The sequence below is a fragment of the Triticum aestivum genome, chromosome 7D (assembly GCF_018294505.1).
Source record: "Triticum aestivum cultivar Chinese Spring chromosome 7D, IWGSC CS RefSeq v2.1, whole genome shotgun sequence".
Taxonomy (NCBI): domain Eukaryota; kingdom Viridiplantae; phylum Streptophyta; class Magnoliopsida; order Poales; family Poaceae; genus Triticum; species Triticum aestivum.
Window position 1 is genome coordinate 27,703,782 of NC_057814.1, and position 20,169 is coordinate 27,723,950.

Below are 20,169 nucleotides of genomic sequence, written 5' to 3' on the forward strand. Positions count from 1 at the left end.
TGATTCCGTACGTGCTGGAGTTTTGGCGGCACGACGGAGGTTCTCCCATTGGTCATGACGCGGTCTGGTGTGATGTGTCTCGTCTCCTTGTGTTCCTTGGCCAGAGGTCGGGCTAGGTGAGTTTAGGGTTGTGGTGTTTTCCTCTATTGTGTTCTTACCCACACTTGTTATGGCGCCTCGTTTTGTTTTCTCCTAACTATCAATGCAAAGATGCGCAATTCTTTGTGTATTCGCCAAAAGAATTCTACTACTAAACGGTCACGGTGATTGATCTCTAAAATACAAATTATTTATTAGCTTGGTGACCGGTTGGCAAGAAGCTGTGTAGGATGATGTTCTTCACAGGTTGTCGAGACCTCTTGCCTCGCTACTTTTGTGACAGCGTGGTGCCACGCCTCCTTTTACATTCTTTCAATTTTGTATTATTATTTTTTGTATGGTTGTGGCTTCGAGGCAGACGAAAGTGTCTTCCAGCTTACCATGGCAGTACCTAAAATATGGGGTGGAAAGCCTCATTTTGTAAAGAAAAGTTTGAAGCAGCCTTGTGTTGTCAAGTTGCACAGAATTTGACAAGTCGAAGCATCGCAGGATGAAGACAGGATGCAAGTTGGCGCAAACGTCTGACGCAATTGCTTGAGGTTATCAACAAGAAGCCAACGCCCAACTAGGGTGGAAGGAAGCACTACTTGCCAAGCACTGCCTATCCGATGCACCTAGTCTCATTTCAGTGCACAAGTTGGGCACGCAGAGAAAATTCCTCCGAGATATCTGTCGGCTGAGACGGCCCCCGCGTCGTCCGTGTGGGCGACACGGGAGGCGATAAGATCCGGTTTTCCAGGGCCCTCCTCTGTGTGCGCCTGCCCCTCGCCGCTGCCACCGGCCAGCTCCGTCGGGCTTGCCCTCGCGGCTAGCGGCGGCGGCGGGGATCCGTTCCTGAGGCGTGATGGGTGGCGTATGGCTCTGCACGGCCGGCAACCTAAAGCAGCGGAGGTGGTTGTTGCGACGGCGACGTTGATCCGGTAGATGGCTGGCTTGCTGCAACGTGTACGTGACCCTTCCCCTCCCTAGCGCCGTCGGCATCACAGGCTGCAAACGCTGCAACGCGGAGGAAAGGGAGTTGCCACAGCCACACATCCCGACCTCGAGAGTCGGCTCCCTAGGGCCGGCGCTGCTCCTGGGCGCCTCTTTGGTGCAGGGGCATATGGGATGTGGCGGTACACATGCAGCGGGTTGTCGTTGATGTCGCCCGCGCAGCCGGGATCGATGGTGGCGTGGCGCCATGGATCTGGCCATGATGACTTTGACGGCGATGATGACGAAGCTTGTGGCGGCGCATGGTGGTGTCGTCTAATAATGATAAGCCATTGACTGCCACTCGGAGATGGTGCATGGCGTCCGGAGCGTCCCCTTGGGATTTCGGTGGTGCCGGTGAGCTTTCTTCCTCGTCAATGGTTCGTGCTGCGGATATGTCGTCAAGTTTGTGCATGTTTGCAACAACTGGGATCATGGCAAGTGGAGGAGATAGCATATGAATTCGATTGGGTGGTGCTTTTCGAGTACCCGGTCTTGAGCTCCGGGGTGAAAACCCTAGGTCTGTCATCTTATTGGCTATACCTGGCAATGGCGGCGCTTTGAGCGTCGTTTCCCTGGTGAAGGCATTGCTTGGAGTTTGCTCGGACTTGATCTTCAGGTTGAAAATCCTCGATCCGACCTTTGGGTGTTGGATCCGGTGACGGCGTCACTTGTGTGTCGTTCCCTTTTTGGAGGCGTCGTTTTTGAAGAACCTCTCTCATAGTATGTATGATGTCATGAGATAGTTGAAGCCAAGGGTTGTCGCTGTACATGCTAGTCGCTCTTCTTATCGCTTTGGGACTGTTTTTTTCCTTTTTCTCTCTGCCTAGGCGTAGCTTTGGTCTAGTATGATTTAGCTCCTTGCCGGCAAGATCTTTGTGTGCGTGTGCTTGTGTTGGCTGTGTGCATTCTACCTATGCAGAGGCCGGGTGTCTCTCATTGTAATTGTATCACTCGATGCTTTATTATGAGTCAATAAAAATCACCCTTTATCGAAAAAATATATATGTCGGCTACTCGGATTCGGTCTGTCCCTCTCTGACTAGATAGTGTAGGTAGTAAATCTTGTAGTAGTGTCTACTGCAGCTCACGTCATGCGTGACATAGTATGGCTGCCAAAGTCGAGTCACCTTGACTGGCAGGCCTTCCACCCCTTGCTGCCCAAGGTAGGTGCTACCGTCGTTTTTGTACAGCTATAGAAAGGGCCGATGCCCTGCGTTGTAGAAGCAAACCAATGCAAAGCAATCCATTTGAGCTTCACAAAACTACCACTCCAACGTGTGCTCCTCTCTCAAGTGTGTGTCCGTGTGCTAGTAGCCTACAGCACCGTTTCTCTCGGGAGGTACTCCATATACACGTTGATTAACACGTATACACATCCTTCAACGACAATCATGGTCGGCGCTCAAGAGCAAGGGCTGAAGCTGCTGGTGCCGCGGAGCGGCGTGAGCATATATGCCATCCGCGTCCAGATGCCGCTTGCCATGAAGGGTCTGGCCTACGACTACCTCCCCAAGGACCCCGGGTGCAAGAGCGACCTACTCCTCGCGTCCAACCCCGTGCACAAGACGCTGCCCGTCCTCATCCACGGCGGCAGGCCCGTCTGCGAGTCGCTCATCATCATGGAGTACCTCGACAACGCATTCCCCGGCAACGGCGCCTCCATCCTCCCCGCCGACCCCTACCGCCGCGCCGTCGCTCGCTTCTGGGCCGCCTACATCGACAACAAGGTTTGTTCCCTTCCCTCTCGTCTAGCTAGCTAGTTTGAGCTTGAAGAATTGGAGTTGCATCCCAGAGGGGCTGTTTTGTTGCCACAGATGTTCCCTTCGTGCATCGGCATTCTCAGTACGGCGAAGCAGCAGGAGAAAGCCGACAAGGTGGAGGAGACCTTGGCGGCGTTCGGGCTCCTAGAAGCCGCCCTGGCAGAGTGCTCCAAAGAAGGGGAGGCGGAGGCAGAGGCGCCGTTTTTCGGTGGTGGCTCCATCGGGTTCCTGGACATTGCGCTCGGGTGCTATATTCCCTGGTTCGAAGCGATAGGCCGCCTTGCTGGCATGCCGCCGTTCCTAGACGCAACGAGGACACCAAAGCTTGCTGCGTGGGCGGGGCGGTTCAGGGCCGCCGAGCCGGTCATTGCCCTGCTGACTGCGGTGGACAAGGTGGAGGAGTACATCACTAAGGTGCTTTATCCAAAGTGGAACGTCGCGGTCACAGTTGGTAACTAATTAAAGATGGTGTCTTTCCATTGCCGGCGGGGGATTGTGTCGATCCAATAATTACTCTGCCATTGCCGGAGCAGGCGTGCACTCTCTTCGATCTGAGTTGTTGACATGCTGTTGCGTGAATACATTGAAGCTTCGTCATCTTGCATCTCTCTGTCAAGAACGTTTCCAAATGCAATCTTTTTCTGTTGAGCTCTTTTAAGACGTCGCATCTTAATTACCAGTATGTTCTACAAAACCGATGGTTCTACCGGCTCCTACCCAAAAAAAATGGTATCGAGAAAACCAACTTGACTGGAACATGACTGCCATCACCAAGGAGACAGGAAGAAGAAGTGCAGTAAGGAGTGCCACTGGCATTTTTGAAGGACATCATGAAGTGATACCTTGCAAATTGGAACAACTTCACCCGGCCGCTTTCTTAGCCACCATCCACTGACTGGGTATCAAGAGTAGATGCAAATCAACATGTCAGCATTGTCGAAAGGCATTACTCCAGCGAGACAACACTGCAGACACAAATATTGCTGGCTGATATCGTGCTATCACTGTGAGGTGTTCTGCCAACGCCATAGAAGCGCGTTGCAAAATGAGTTTCCATCGAACTGCATGAACCGTGACTGTAAGCTCCACCATGGGGATACCAATAAGCACATTACGAGATGAGGCTGGCCGCCCACGCCATCAAAGGGCACCTATCAACCGAGACTACACCAAGATCACAAAGCTCATTACATCACACCACCTGACGGAGTTGAGCATGGATACCCTGAGATGGAGCATATGGAAGCACTATGATGTGAATGGAGTGTCGCCGCCAAAACCCTAAAAAGCACCGCTGCCGAGGAACGCAATGATCCACGAGAAGTGTAAAGGACGGGGTTCCCCTGCAATGTCTCCTCGAAAAGGGAATGACATGACTGGCTGCAAATATGCACAAGTGGTTAGGTATCTAAAAAAGAGAAAAATGTGTGTGTATCACAAAATGTTACTCACTCCGTCCCAAAATTCTTGTCTTAAATTTGTCTAGATACGGATGTACCTAATACTAAAACGTGACTTGATATATTCGTATTTTAACAAATCTAAAATAAGAATTTTGGGACGGAGGGAGTAGCAAATAGTCCACGTGAGCCAAGACAGTGCAACGGGGATAACACCAAGAACACGAAGCTCATCACATCACCAGGAATTATTTGCTAGTATTTTGTGATATGGCTTCCGTCCAGGTGGCACGCTGGTCGGTCACTACATATATAAGTAGGGCAACCTGTGGAATAAAATAGAAATACAAGATAAGAGGAGGAAAATGTCTACTAAATCAGTTAATTACTGACACTCGGCAACAACATCCAAGTAAAAAGGCCAGATTCAAAATGCCGGCAACTGATGCCGATAATTGAGCTATCAAATGATAAGAAAGTTACGTGTATTATTTTGATCCCCGCCATGATGTAGGTGCAAACTTGCTCGTCTAGATGCATGTCATGTAGTGACACTATGCAATATTTTAAATCAAGATGCTAAGCTGATAAGCTCTCGTTTGGAATTCTTCCAAACTCTATGACCTGTAAGTTTGTAACCTCAATCAAATTAATGGTACTTGTTATTTAAAGTTTGGTTGTATGCGTACAACAGTAAGATTTGATATCTATATACAAAACTTTCCCTAGTTAGTCTTGGTACTCCTTGTTTAAATATGCAAAATAGCCAGTCGTGCTCTCCTCCCTGCGGTGGTTGTTCCTGTCGGCAATTTGGTTTCCACATATTTGGATCGTGATTCGTTGATTTTTGGGAATGCTCGTTCACAGGTCGGAGCAAAATCTCTGCTCGGCTTGCCGATGCTGGCAGTGAGAAGACCTACGGGTGTCGTCCCCTTCTTGGAGGCGTTGCCAAAGCCTTTCCCCGTGCCCCAGTTCACGCACCTGGAACCATAGGTCTGGTTCATCGGATTGGACAACGGCAGCGTTGTAGTGTCATCCCCTTCTTAAAGGCGTTGTTTTGGTTGCTCGTGAAGTCCTCGGTGTTGGAATACAAGATGTTGGTCGCCATGCTTGGTTTGGGCTGCTTCTCAAGGCCTGGAGATCCGGCGCGCAATGTACGAAATCGTCGACGCTTCCTCCATGGTCTCTAGGCGCCCAGGGTGGGGGATACGTTGATTCCGTACGTGCTGGAGTTTGGCGGCACGACGGAGGTCCTCCCGTTGGTCGTGACGCAGTCTAGGTGCGATGTGTCTTATCTCCTTGCCTTCCTTGGCTGGAGGTTGGGCTAGGCGAGTTTAGCGTTGTGGTATTTTCCTATATTGTGTTCTTACCCACACTTGTTATGGCGCCTCGTATTGTTCTCTCCTAATTATCAATGAAAATATGCGCAATTCCTTGTGTATTCGTGAAAAGAATTCTACTACTGAACGGTCACGGGGATTGATCTCTAAAATACAAATCCTTTATTAGCTTGGTGACTGGCTGGCAAGAAGCGGTGTAGGGTGATGTTCTTCACGGGTTGTGGAAACCTCTTGCCTCGCTGCTTTTATGATATCGCAGTGTCGCATTTTACTTTCTTTCCATTGTTGTATTTTTTTGTATGGTTGTGGCTTCAAGGCAGACGTAAGCGTCTTCCAGCTTATCATGGCAGCAGCACTAATTGGATAGCTTTCTGTAAAATATTTTTTGCAAAAAAAGAAAAGCTTTCTACTCCCTCTGTACCATAATACTTGTAGTGGGGGGAACAAGGAGGGAGTATAAAACATGGGGCGGAAAGCCTCATCTTCTAAAGAAAAGTTGGAAGCAGCCTTGTGTTGTCAAGTTGCAAAAAATTTGGCAAGTTGAAGCATCGCAGGATAAGGACAGGATGCAAGTTGGCGCAAACGTCTGACGCGTTTGCTTGAGGTTATCAGCAACGAGCCAATGCTCAACTGGCCAAGCACTGCCTAAGCGATGCACCAAGTCTCATTTCAGTGCACATGCTGGGCACACAAAGAAAATTCTTCCGAGATATCTGTCGCATTCGGTCTGTCTTTCTCAGGCTAGCTAGCTACTTGCAGTCTTGCATACGTTATCCAGAAGAGAAGCAGCGAGAGGCCAGGATGGTGCACCTCAATTTTCTGTCCTTCATTTTCTGTCGACGGACTGTGGACCAACACATGGAACTGTCTTTTTCTCTTCATCTAATACCTTTTCCCGTGCCGCGGACGGCAAGAAAAATAATTGGCCTCCAATTAGTTTGAAGCATCACAGGATCAAGACAGGATGCAAGTCGGCGCAAACGTCTGAGGCATTTGCTTGAGGCTATCAGCAAGGAGCCAACGCCCCCCTGGTGTAGAACGAAGTACTACTTGCCAAGCACAGCCTAACCGATGCACCTAGTCTCATTTCAGTGCACATGCTGGGCGCGCAGAGAAAATTCATCCGAGATATCTACTGCAGTTCACGTCATAACCGATGCACGTCACCTTGACTGGCAGGTCTTCCACCACTTGCTGCCCAAGGTAGGTGCTACAATCGTTTTTGTACAGCTGTCCAGCGTTGTAGCAGCAAGCATCCATTTGAGCTTCACAAAACTAGTACTCCAACGTGTGCTCCTGTCTCAAGTGTGTGTCCGTGAGCTAGCTTCAGTATTAGTGCAGTTTAGCTACTAGTTGGAACTTACGTTGACACTCCTGTCATCTGCGTGTTGTGCACTAGTGTGTCCGTGTGCTAGAGGCATTTCATATACACGCCATTAGCACGTACATACGTACATCCTTCAACGACAATCATGGACGGCGATCAAGAGCAAGGGCTGAAGCTGCTGGTGCCACGGAGCGGCGTGAGCATATACGCCATCCGCGTCCAGATGGCACTCGGCATCAAGGGTCTGGCTTACGACTACCTCCCGGAGGACCCCGCGTGCAAGAGCGACCTCCTCCTCACGTCCAATCCCGTGCACAAGACGCTGCCCGTCCTCATCCACGGCGGCAGGCCCGTATGCGAGTCGCTCATCATCATGGAGTACCTTGACTAGGCATTCCCCGGCAACGGTGCCTCCATCCTCCTCAACGAACCCTACCGCCGTGCTGTCGCCCGCTTCTGGGCCGCCTATGTCGACAACAAGGTTTGTTCACTTCCCTCTGATCTAGCTAGTTTGAGCTTGAATAATTGAAGTTGCATCCCACGGGTGCCGTTTTCTTGACGCAGATGTTCCCTTCGTGCATCGGCATTCTCAATACGGCGAAGCAGCAGGAGAGAACCGACAAGGTGGAGGAGACCTTGGCGGCGTTCGGGCTCCTAGAGGCCACCTAGGCGGAGTGCTCCAAAGAAGGCGAGGCGGAGGCTCCGTTATTCGGTGGCGGCTCCATCGGGTTCCTGGACATCGCGCTCGGGTGCTATATTCACTGGTTCGAAGCGATAGGCCACCTTGCTGGCGTCGCCGTTCCTAGACACGTCGAGCTGGTCATTGCGCTGCTGACTGCGGTGGAGAAGGTGGAGGAGTACATCACTAAAGTGCTTTATCCAAAGTGGAACGTCGCGGTCACAGCTGGCAACTAACTAAAGATGGTGCGCAGGCGTGCACTCTCTTCGATCTGAGTTGCTGACATGTTGTTTCGTGTATAAATTGAAGCTTGGTCGATCTAGCATCTCTCTGTCAAGAACGTTTCCAAATGCAATGTTTTTCTGTTGAGCTCTTTTAAGACGTCGTATCTTAATTACCAGTATGTTCTACCAAGCAGATTATTCCCGAGCTCTGTGCGTACTGATTGCTAAGGGATGGATTTTACTAGGGATATAACTGTTTTTTTTTTTTGAGAAATCACTAGGAAAACCTTACCATAATATATTGCTCAAAAGTGTTACAAAGACAATCCTGCTATTTGGAGTAGTTTAGATGGTTAACCAACTCTCAGATAAGTGACATATTATATAAGAAGAGGCTAGTCCCCAAAATTTGGAGTAGTTTAGATGGTTACAGTAGTGACTCAGTCTATGGAGTGCAGCATGACTTCAGATGCAGCTGTGTAAGGCTACTTATAGTGGGGAGTGTCTTATGCTAGTATCATGCATATGATAATAGTATATGATCTACCTATATTACTCTAACCCTCTCTCTTCTTTAATTCTCTACCACATCAGCGTATTTGCTATTTTCGAGTGTATAATACCGACTAAATTACCACCACTATGGCCAGCCTAATATGCATGAAGTCGGTCAAGCCTCGAAAACAAAAAATCAGTCAGACTTGCCGGCAAAAGTGGATCACCGACTAAAATAAAACTACATTGTATTACTCCCTCTGTTCCTAAATACAAGTCTTTTAAGAGATTTCAATATGGACTACATATAATCGTAGACGGAGCAAAATAAGTGAATTTACAGTCTAAAATACGTCTATCTACATCTGTATATAGTTTTTATTGAAATATCTAAAACGTCATATATTTAGGAACGGAGGGAGTAGCATGCATGCATGCACCCGGGCTTAGGGCATCTCCGATAGCTGTCGATCATTTTCCTTCCTTGTTTTGAGCAAGTGTACATACGTTCCAGCTATATGGCAGGAGAAAAGAAGGTGCCGCTGAAACGTGGCTAACTAGAGGCCAATTATTTTTCTTACCGCCGCGCGGCACGGGAAAAGGTATTAGATGAAGAGAAAAAGACAGTTCGATGTGTTGGCCCACGGTCCGTCGACATAAATTGAGGTGCACCATCCTGGCCTGTCGCTGCTTCTCTTCTGGATAGTGTACTCAACGCCACACAATACCGTAACGTATGCAAGACTGCAAGTAGCTAGCTAGCCTGAGAGGGACAGACCGAATCCGACAGATATCTCGGAAGAATTTTCTTTGTGTGCCCAATATGTGCACTGAAATGAGACTTGGTGCATTGGTTAGGCTGCTTGGCAAGTACCACCCCAGTGGGGGGTTGGCTACTTGCTGATAACCTCAAGCAACTACCACCCCAGTGACGTTTGCGCCAACTTGCATCCTGTCTTGATCCTATAGATCCCAAAGATTGGATGGTTATGTGGTTCCCTGATTTTCTTCTAATTGTTCTGCCATCCATGCTCAACTCCGTCAGGTGGTGTGATGTAATGAGCTTTGTGATCTTGGTATAGTCTCGATTGATAGGTGCCCTTTGAAGGCGTGGGCGGCCAGCCTCATCTCGTAAAGTTTTTATCGACATACCCATGATACAACTCGCGGTCATGGTTCGTGCAGTTCGGTGGAAACTCGTTTTTGCAATGTGCTTCTATGGTGTTGGTAGAACACCTCACAGTGATACTCCCTTCATTTTTTATACAAGGCCACAAACTCGAATTACACGTACCAATGTAAAATTTAATGCCTGCTTTACAAGTTAACTTTTCTTCTTGTTTACTAGGATCATTAATACTCCGCATGCATGCAAAGAAACTGAATGGAGGAAGTAGCTGACTGTCATTATGACTGCATGCATGCAAGTATTAAACAGGTTGTTAGTACGAGAAAATATCATTAATTTTGATTTGATTATTGTTGGTGGCCTTATATAGATGCAAAATGTATATTCCATAGTGGCCTTATATATAAAAATGGAGGGAGTAGCACAATATCAGCCAGCAATATTTGTGTCTGCAGTGTTGTCTCGATGGAGTAATGCCTTTCGACAATGCTGACATGTTGATTTGCATCTACTCTTGATACCCAGTCAGTGGATGGTGGCTAAGCAAGCGGATGAAGTTTTTCCAATTTGCAAGGTATCATCAGTTCATGATGCGTACTCTATTGGTCAGCCCATGTCCGACGAGAGTGGTGTTTGTGAGACTGAATTTTCTTAATCACGTTTCTGGCATATTTTCCCCGAGCACGTGTAACGGTAAAAACAAATTCCACTCCTGAGCTCGTTAACCTAGTTCAGCTCTTTGTTTGTTTAAAGCTCGTTAAACTCGTGAGCGCCGTTTCCCTGCGGGTGGCTCAGGCGGCGCTGCCACCTCCCGTCCCAAGCCCCCCTCCTCTCCCTTCTCCCCGCCACCGCCGGCCGGAGCCCGGAGCCGCATGGGCAAAGCCCGTGGTGGTGGCTGGCGGCGGGGACTCCTTCCTCTTCCTCACGGTCACGGGCGGCGCGGGGCAGCCTGCTCGTCGAAGGCGTCAGCCGTGCGCAGGGCCCGGCGGCATGGGCTTGGCGGTGGCATGGTTGGCTGTGTCGTGGCGGGGCTCGTGGGCGTCGGCGGCGCGGGGGCGGGTGGTCGTGGTCCTTGGCGGCGAGCCAGCGGTTGCTGCTGGCGGCGGCGGTGCCGGCCAGATCAACTCGAATCTGGCCCATGGACGCCGGCGGGTGGCTCGGGGCTGGCCCTCAGGGTCACGGTGTGGATGTGGGCTACCACGGCGTGGTGGTGGCTCATGGCGGAGGTTCGGGTCGTTCCTCGGCGGCGGCTGGTCTACGTCGGCGTCGGCCGTCGATGAGTGGCTCGTGAGGTGGCGGGTCAGTTGCGGCTGGCTTGTTCGGCGTTGGCTCGCTCGTAAGCGGTCTGTGTCGGCCTTCGATCCTACTCCTCGTCATCCGACCATTACTTTTGTCGAAGGGTTGGTTCTGTCCCAACTGCGGCCCATCGCTGGTCTCACGCCTGGTGCAGCAGGACCGAGCTCGTCTCGCGCACAGTGCAGTAGGACCGACCTCGTCTCGCGCGCGGTGCAGAAGGACCGACCTCGTCTCGCTCACAGTGATGCAGGACCGAGCTCGTCTCGCGTCAGGTGCCGCAGGACGGGTCGATGGAAACCAGGCGCTGGGGGTCGCCCAGGGGTGCGAAAGGTGGGACCTTTCCGCTTGTCTCTTTGGTTGGGGTAGCGGCGGATCTCGGATGAGGTGGTGTCTAGGTCTGGGATGCCGGGGTGGCGGCCCTGGTCGTGGTAGCACGGTGCTTTTGGGCAGAACCTGTGGCTTCGTGCTGCCCTGGTGGCCATGGCCGCGTGGGCGACATGGTAGCCGGGGTGCGGCGTTCGGTGGCGGTGAGTGTTAGTCGGGGTGAAAACATGTTCTATCTTCAGATGGACCGGCGGCGGCGAAGCTCGTTCCCTTCTTGAAGGCGTCGTTGTGGCTTTCATTGCTCGTTGTGTTGCTCTGGGGGAAACTTTGATCCTTGAATCGGGCGGTGGTGTGGCGCTCCGGTGTCGTAAGTCGTAGCCTTCCTGAAGGCACTGCCTCGGAGCTCATGGTTCATCTATGCGGCTTCATCTCCTCGCGGGGGTGTTAGTGCTAGGGGTGGTATTGCTGTGCTTAGCGCCTATGTATCCTGTTTTGGGTGCGTGCATGTATTGTGGTGGCGTACGTTTATACCGGGTGTTGATGATCATTGCTTTATATATAAATCAGGACGAAAGTCTTTTTCGATAAACTCATGAGCGCTCGTTGATAGACTACACTGTATTGGAAAAAAAACATCAGCATTCACCATCGGTTGCAAATGAAGACAAAGGCACCAACCAGCGGCCTGTGTTTGACTAGTCAGCTTCAAGCCTTGAACTAGTCTAGGAGTTCCTGCTGGAAAGAGAAGATGACCGAAACTGGCCTGTAGTGAGGTTTCACCTTGAAGGAATCACACTAGCTCTCCATTTCAAAAAAAAAAAAAATTGCAACAAATGTTGACTTCATCATTGTTTCAAGACTAGAGATCTCTCGTCAGGCACAAAACACGATCACTTGTGTATTACCATCATATAGTAGCTTATCCAAATGATTTACTCTTTGGAAATGTTTGAGACAACATATACAGCTTATCTTCATTGGTCCTTGTGCCACAATGGACTAGCCACAATGGCTAGTAACATAGATTAATAACATGATTGCTTGCCACATCATCTATTTTATCTAGATATGTGTGATGTTACTGCCTACGTTACTTTTATTGTAGATAGTCTAAAAACGCCACACACTTTCCCCAAGACAGAATGGGCAGGTGGTTGGATACGGATCGTGGAACGGTGTCGCGATGAAGTGATGGCCGATTGCACATTTCAAGGCGCATGGACGGCTATCAATGTACAATCACCGTATGACGACGCAGTGCCATATCGTTATACATAGTACACTTAATCAACACGTACAGAGATCCTTCAACGACGATGATGGCAGGCGCTCAAGAGCAAGGGCTCAAGCTGCTGGGGCCGGGGACCGGGGTGAGCATGTACACCATCCGTGTCCAGATGGCGCTCCGCATCAAGGGCCTGAGCTACGACTACCTCCCCGAGGACCCATGGAGGAAGAGCGAGCTCCTCCTTGCGTCCAACCCCGTGCACAAGAAGCTGCCCGTCCTCATCCACGCCGGCAGGCCCGTCTGTGAGTCGCTCATCATTGTGCAGTACCTTGACGATGCCTTCGCCGGCAACAGCACCTCCATCCTCCCCACTGACCCCTACAGCCGCGCCGTCGCCCGCTTTTGGGCTTCCTACATCGACGACAAGGTTTGTTTCCTATCGTTTGGTTTGAGCTTGGAGAGTCGGAGTTGCATCTGTTGGTGCTGCCTCCTCGCAGCGCCTCTTCTTCCTTATTAGCGCTGCCTGTCACAGCTCTCTCTTCTCTCAAGAACAGACAACCATGGTAGAAACTAACACGCACAGTCGCTAAGGAGAAAACTAGCTTTGTGTTTGCTCCCGGTGAGAAACACGTATGCTACATTGTTTCCTCCAACTGACTCAAGTTTTTCATTAATCAATGTTATCCGTATATACACAGCTAACACGGCCAGTACTAGCCTGATCTACTTCATGCGTACGTGCACCCAGAACGTGTCCCACTAACTCCACTAAGCAGCTACATGCACGTCATGCTCAACGCTTGTCAATCTCTTCTCTACGGCCATAGGACCTGGCTAGCATGCGATGCACACGCACTAACGAACTACCCTACAAGGCGACTAACTAACTAATCCATGCAGCTAACATACTCTCATGCTCTACGGCCTTTGACTGTAGCAGCCGCTTCACACGGCCCTCCGGCATCTCACACGTACGCCGTCTCTCACGGCATGTACAATGATGTACAGTCAGGAGTCTGTAACTGCTGGAATTTTATCTATTTTGGGCCTAGCCCAATAGCAGTTTCAGAAATTCTTAATAAATCCTAGAGGCCCACGCAGCCCATTCGTGCAAGGCAAGAGGTGGAACTAAAGTTTAGTCCCACATTGCTAGTTTAGAGGGAGTTGGACCTCTTTATAAGGGAGGTTCTTTCCCCACTTGTATGAGCATGAGAACAAGAGGGACATCCACGCGCTCCTCCTACGTCGCCCGCTCACAGTTCCTTGTTCTAGTATTTGCCATCTTCATATATGAAGATGTTGTTTACCTTCTCTTTGTTAAATCGCATGGCTTGTTTTATCACTACTATTCTGGTCATGCTTTATCTAGTATTTCTGTTAATAAAATCATTCGGTAAATTGCCCATATTTCCAACAATCCAAAAACCTTATTATAGGCAATTTACCCTGAGTGGTTTTGCTGCTTCCATGAGACCTCATATGTTTGAGGGTATCCAGAGGTGGCGCGTGAGAGCAGTCTTATGGTTTCAAACCATGAGTTGCTATGACGCCACTCTCGGCAAACCTGAAGGAGAGCTTGATGCTCAACAGGCACAAGCTTTTCAGAAAATGGATACTTTGTTTAAGGCTGCTCTCTTGAGTGTTTTTGGTGAGAACATAGTTGATGCTTATGCGTCAATTGATAATGGAAAAGATATGTGGGATGCACTCGAGGCCAAGTTTGGGGTCTCGGATGCTGGCACTGAGCTGTACATCATGGAGCAATTCTATGATTACAGGATCTGAAGAGCGCTCCGTGGTTGAGCAAGCTCATGAGATACAGTCATTTGCTAGAGAACTTGAGCACCTCAGTTGTATGCTACCGGACAAGTTTGTTGTCGGAGGTATCATCACTAAGCTTCCTCCTTCGTGGAGGAACTTTGCTACCTTACTGAAGCATAAGAGACAGGAGTTTTCCGTCCCGGATCTCATTGGCACTCTTGATGTGGAAGAAAAGGCGAGAGCAAAGGATACACGTGCTCGAGGCATTGAGGGAGGATCTAGTGCCAATCTGGTACAAAAGAAGAACTTCCAGCCCCACAAGTTCAAGAACAAGGGCAAGTTTGATGGGAAGAACATGGCTGTGCAGCACACGAACTTCAAGAAGAAGAATGACAAGAAGAAAGGTGCTTGTCATGTGTGTGGCGATCCTAATCATTGAGCTCCTAGTTGCCCTAATTGCTATGACAAGCATCACCCTGGGAAAGGTGGCAAGACCGCTAATGTTGTCATTGGAGACACTGACATGAAGGATGATGGGTATGATATATTTCCCACTATTCTTTCAGTATGTCATTCTCCTGATTGGTTGATTGACACGTGTGCTAATGTGCATGTATGCGGTGACATTTCCATCTTTTCGTCTTATCAGACCGCAGGGACTTCAACCGTGCTGATGGGCAACGGTTCAAGTGCTTCTGTTCGTGGTGTTGGCACGGTCGATCTGAAGTTTACTTCGGGGAAGATCGTGCGGCTGAAGAACGTGCATTATGTCCCCTCCGTCAATAAAAATCTTGTTAGCGGATCTCTTCTGTGTAGAGATGGCTACAAGCTTGTCTTTGAGTCGAATAAATTTGTAATATCCAAGTATGGAACCTTTGTTGGTAAAGGCTATGAGTCAGGAGGTCTGTTTCGTTTATCCTTATCAGACGTTTGCAATAAAGTTGTTAATCATATTTGCAACAATAGTGAATCCAATGTGTGGCATTCACGTCTCTGCCATGTTAATTTTGGTTGCATGTCGCGACTAGCGAAGTTGAACTTAATCCCTAGTTTCACCACGGTCAAGGGATCTAAGTGTCAAGTTTGTGTGCAAGCTAAGCAACCTCGTAAGTCTCACACGACTGCGAAAACGAGAAATCTTGCACCACTAGAGCTCACACATTCAGATCTATGTGAAATGAATGGTGTTTTGACAAAAGGTGGAAAGAAATATTTCATGACGTTAATTGATGACTCCACTAGATACTGCCGTGTGTATCTTCTGAAATCTAAGGATGAGGTTTTGAATAAAGCTGAAGTGGAAAATCAACTTGATCGGAAAATCAAGAGGCTTAGGTCCGACCGTGGTAGAGTATTTTTCCAAAGAATTTGATGCTTTTTGTGCGGAACATGGTATAATCCATGAGAGGACGCCTCCCTATTCACCTCAGTCAAATGGGGTGGCCGAATGAAAGAACCGTACTCTAACTGATTTGGTTAACGTCATCTTAGACACATCGGGTCTCTCCAAGGCATGGTGGGGGGAGGCGATATTGACGGCATGTCATGTCCTAAACCGAGTTCCCACAAAGAACAAAGAGATAACTCCATTCGAGGAATGGGAGAAGAAAAGGTTAAAACTCTCTTATCTACGAACATGGGGTTGTTTGGCGAAAGTCAATGTTCCAATTCCAAAGAAGCGGAAGCTTGGACCAAAGACTGTGGATTGTGTTTTCCTGGGATATGCTTTTCATAGCATTGGCTATAAATTCTTGGTTGTAAAATCTGAGGTACCTGACATGCATGTCGGTACGATCATGGAGTCGAATGATGCGACTTTTTTGAAGATATCTTTCCCATGAACGATATGGCTACCTCATCTAATCAGGAGATGCCTAGTTCATCGAATCAGGAACCAGTTACAATTACCAAACCTGCCATTTCGATGGAACACTTTGAAAGTCATGTGGAGGAGAACAATGAAGTTCCTACTAGGAGCAAGAGATAGGGGACTGCAAAGTCCTTTGGTGATGATTTTCTTGTGTATCTCATAGATGACACTCACAGTTCTATTTCAGAGGCCTATGTATCTGAAGATGCTGACTATTGGAAGGAAGCAGTTCGTAGCGAGATGGATTCCATCTTGGCGAATGAAACTTGGGAGATAACTGATCGTCCTTATGGGTGCAAACCTATAGGATGCAAATGGGTATTCAAGAAGAAGCTTAGGCCTGATGGTACTATTGAAAAGTACAAGGCTCAGCTCATGGCTAAGGGTTATACCCAAAAGGAAGGTGAAGACTTCTTTGATACTTACTCACCTGTGGCTCGACTAACCACTATTCGAGTTCTACTTTCACTAGCTGCCTCGCATGGTCTTCTCGTTCATCAAATGGATGTTAAGAAGTCTGGATGATGGAATACATAGCTGCTTCGGAACCAGCAAATAAAGGAGTCTGGATGAAGGAGTTCATATCCGATCTAGGTGTCATACCTAGTACATCGGGACCAATGAAAATCTTTTGTGACAATACTGGTGCAATTGCCTTAGCAAAGGAATCCAGATTTCACAAGAGAACCAAGCACATCAGAAGACGCTTCAATTCCATCCGGGATTTAGTCCAGGTGGGAGACATAGAAGTTTGCAAGATACATACGGATCTGAATGTTGCAGACCCGTTGACTAAGCCTCTTCCACGAGCAAAACATGATCAGCACCAAGAGTCCATGGGTGTGAGAATCATTACTATGTTATTGACTCTAGTGCAAGTGGGAGACTGAAGGAAATATGCCCTAGAGGCAATAATAAAGTATTATATATTTCCTTATATCATGATAAATGTTTATTATTCATGCTAGAATTGTATTAACCGGAAACATAATACATGTGTGAATACATAGACAAACAGAGTGTCACTAGTATGCCTCTACCAGACTAGCTCGTTAATCAAAGATGGTTATGTTTCCTAGCCATAGACATGAGTTGTCATTTGATTAACGGGATCACCTCATTAGGAGAATGACGTGATTGACATGACCCATTACGTTAGCTTAGCACCCGATCGTTTAGTATGTTGCTATTGCTTTCTTCATGACTTATACATGTTCCTATGACTATGAGATTATGCAACTCCCGTTTACCGGAGGAACACTTTGTGTGCTACCAAACGTCACAACGTAAATGGGTGATTATAAAGGTGCTCTACAGGTGTCTCCAAAGGTACTTGTTGGGTTGGCGTATTTCGAGATTAGGATTTGTCACTCCGATTGTCGGAGAGGTATCTCTGGGCCCACTCGGTAATGCACATCACTATAAGCCTTGCAAGCATTGTGACTAATGAGTTAGTTACGGGATGATGTATTACGGAACGAGTAAAGAGACTTGCCGGTAACGAGATTGAACTAGGTATCGAGATACCGACGATCGAATCTCAGGCAAGTAACATACCGATGACAAAGGGAACAACGTATGTTGTTATGCGGTCTGACCGATAAAGATCTTCGTAGAATATGTGGGAGCCAATATGGGCATCCAGTTCCCACTATTGGTTATTGACCGGAGAGGTGTCTCGGTCATGTCTACATAGTTCTCGAACCCGAATGGTCCGCACGCTTAAAGTTACGATGACAGTTATATTATGAGTTTATATGTTTTGATGTACCGAAGGTTGTTCGGAGTCCCGGATGTGATCACGGACATGACGAGGAGTCTCGAAATGGTCGAGACATAAAGATTGATATATTGGATGACTATATTCGGACACCGGAAGTGTTCCGGAGAAGTTTCGGATTAAACCGGAGTGCCGGAGGGTTACCGGAACCCCCCGGGGAAGTATTGGGCCTTAGTGGGCCTTGAGGGGAGAGAGAGGGCAGCAGCCAGGAGGTGGCGCGCCCCCTCCCAGGAGGAGTCCTAGTTGGACTAGGAGAGGCGGCGCAGCCCCCTTTCCCTCTCCCTCTCCCTCTCCCTCTCTTTCCTTCCCCCTTCTTTTCCTAGTAGGACTAGGAAACGGGAGTCCTACTCCTACTAGGAGGAGGACTCCCCCCCTCTCTTTGGCGCGCCAAGGGTAGCCGGCCTCCCCCTTGCTCCTTTATATACGGGGGCAGGGGGGCACCTCTAGACACACTTGATATATGATATTTTAGCCGTGTGCGGTGCCCCCCTCCACCATATTACACCTCGATAATACCGTTGCGGAGCTTAGGCGAAGCCCTGCGTCGGTGGAACATCATCATCGTCACCACGCCGTCGTGCTGACGAAACTCTCCCTCAACACCCGGCTGGATCGGAGTTCGAGGGACGTCATCGAGCTGAACGTGTGTAGAACTTGGAGGTGACGTACGTTCGGTACTTGATCGGTCGGATCGTGAAGACGTACGACTACATCAACCGCGTTGTGATAATGCTTCTGCTGTCGGTCTACGAGGGTACGTAGACAACACTCTCCCCTCTCGTTGCTATGCATCACCATGATCTTGCGTGTGCGTAGGAAATTTTTTGAAATTACTACGTTCCCCAATAGTGGCATCCGAGCCTGGTTTTATGCGTTGATGCTATGCACGAGTAGAACACAAGTGAGTTGTGGGCGATATAAGTCATACTGCCTACCAGCATGTCATACTTTGGTTCAGCGGTATTGTGAGATGAAGCGGCCCGGACCGACATTACGCGTACGCTTACGCGAGACTGGTTTCACCGTTCGGAGCACTCGTTGCTTAAAGATGACTGGCGGGTGTCTGTCTCTCTCACTTTAGTTGAACCGAGTGTGGCTACGCCCGGTCCTTGCGAAGGTTAAAACAGCACCAACTTGACAAACTATCGTTGTGGTTTTGATGCGTAGGTAAGAATGGTTCTTGCTAAGCCCGTAGCAGCCACGTAAAACTTGCAACAACAAAGTAGAGGACGTCTAACTTGTTTTTGCAGGGCATGTTGTGATGTGATATGGTCAAGACATGATGTGATATAATTTGTTGTATGAGATGATCATGTTTTGTAACCGAGTTATCGGCAACTGGCAGGAGCCATATGGTTGTCGCTTTATTGTATGAGATGCAATCACCATGTAATAGTTTTACTTTATCACTAAGCGGTAGTGATAGTTGTAAAAGCAATTAGTTGGCGAGACGACAACGATACTACGATGGAGATCAAGGTGTCGCGCCGGTAACGATGGTGATCATGACGGTGCTTCGGAGATGGAGATCACGAACACGGTGCTTCGGAGATGGAGATCACGAACACGGTGCACCGGTAACAATGGTGATCATGACGGTGCTTCGGAGATGAAGATCACAAGCACGGTGCTTCGGAGATGGAGATCACAAGCACAAGATGATGATGGCCATATCATATCACTTATATTGATTGCATGTGATGTTAATCCTTTATGCATCTTATTTTGCTTTGATTGACGGTAGCATTATAAGATGATCTCTCACTAAAATTTTAATGTGTTCCTTGAGAAAGCTAAGTTGAAAGATGATGGTAGCAATTACACGGACTGGGTCCGTAACTTGAGGATTATCCTCATTGCTGCACAGAAGAATTACGTCCTAGAAGCACCGCTAGGTGCCAGGCCTCCTGCAAGAGCGACGCCAGAAGGTATGACCGTCTGGCAGAGCAAAGCTGATGACTACTCAATAGTTCAGTGTGCCATGCTTTACGGCTTAGAACCGGGTCTTCAACGACGTTTTGAACGTGATGGAGCATATGAGATGTTCCAGGAGTTGAAGTTAATATTTCAAGCAAATGCCCGGATTGAGAGATATGACGTCTCCAATAAGTTCTATAGCTGCAAGATGGAAGAGAATAGTTCTGTCAGTGAGCATATACTCAGAATGTCTGGGTATAATAATCACTTGATTCAACTGGGAGTTCAACTTCCGGATGATTGCGTCATTGACAGAATTCTTCAATCACTGCCACCAAGCTACAAGAGCTTCGTGATGAACTATAACATGCAAGGGATGGATAAGACAATTCCCGAGCTCTTCGCAATGCTAAAAGCAGCGGAGGTAGAAATCAAAAAGGAGCATCAAGTGTTGATGGTCAGTAAAACCACTAGTTTCAAGAAAAAGGGCAAAGGAAAGAAGAAAAGGAACTTCAAGAAGAACAGTAAGCAAGTTGCTGTTCAGGAGAAGAAATCCAAATCTGGA

General features: G+C 48.4%; 2 protein-coding genes and 1 pseudogene across 2 annotated transcripts; all 3 read left to right on the plus strand.

Moving 5' to 3' along the window:
- Nucleotides 1-2,198: 2,198 nt before the first annotated feature.
- On the plus strand, nt 2,199-3,487 carry LOC123168658 (probable glutathione S-transferase GSTU6). Its single transcript, XM_044586530.1, has 2 exons — nt 2,199-2,801; nt 2,889-3,487. The coding sequence occupies exons 1-2, from the start codon at nt 2,280-2,282 to the stop codon at nt 3,291-3,293; spliced, it is 927 nt and encodes a 308-aa protein (XP_044442465.1). The 5' UTR covers nt 2,199-2,279; the 3' UTR covers nt 3,294-3,487.
- Nucleotides 3,488-6,857: 3,370 nt separating this feature from the next.
- LOC123168659 (probable glutathione S-transferase GSTU6) lies at nt 6,858-7,944 on the plus strand (annotated as a pseudogene).
- A 4,423-nt stretch (nt 7,945-12,367) lies between these two features.
- Nucleotides 12,368-13,522, plus strand: LOC123163739 (probable glutathione S-transferase GSTU6). Its single transcript, XM_044581096.1, has one exon. It carries the CDS (start codon nt 12,368-12,370, stop codon nt 12,791-12,793), a length of 426 nt encoding a protein of 141 aa, XP_044437031.1. The 3' UTR covers nt 12,794-13,522.
- Nucleotides 13,523-20,169: the final 6,647 nt, after the last annotated feature.

What these genes read in the sequence shown, in the direction of transcription:
- LOC123163739 (XM_044581096.1), top strand. Translation starts at nt 12,368, where the DNA reads ATGGCAGGCGCTCAAGAGCAAGGGCTCAAGCTGCTGGGGCCGGGGACC.
- LOC123168658 (XM_044586530.1), top strand. Translation starts at nt 2,280, where the DNA reads ATGCCCTGCGTTGTAGAAGCAAACCAATGCAAAGCAATCCATTTGAGC. An exon ending in CCGCCTACATCGACAACAAG is followed by an intron (nt 2,802 to 2,888) that starts GTTTGTTCCCTT and finishes TTGTTGCCACAG; the next exon opens with ATGTTCCCTTCGTGCATCGG.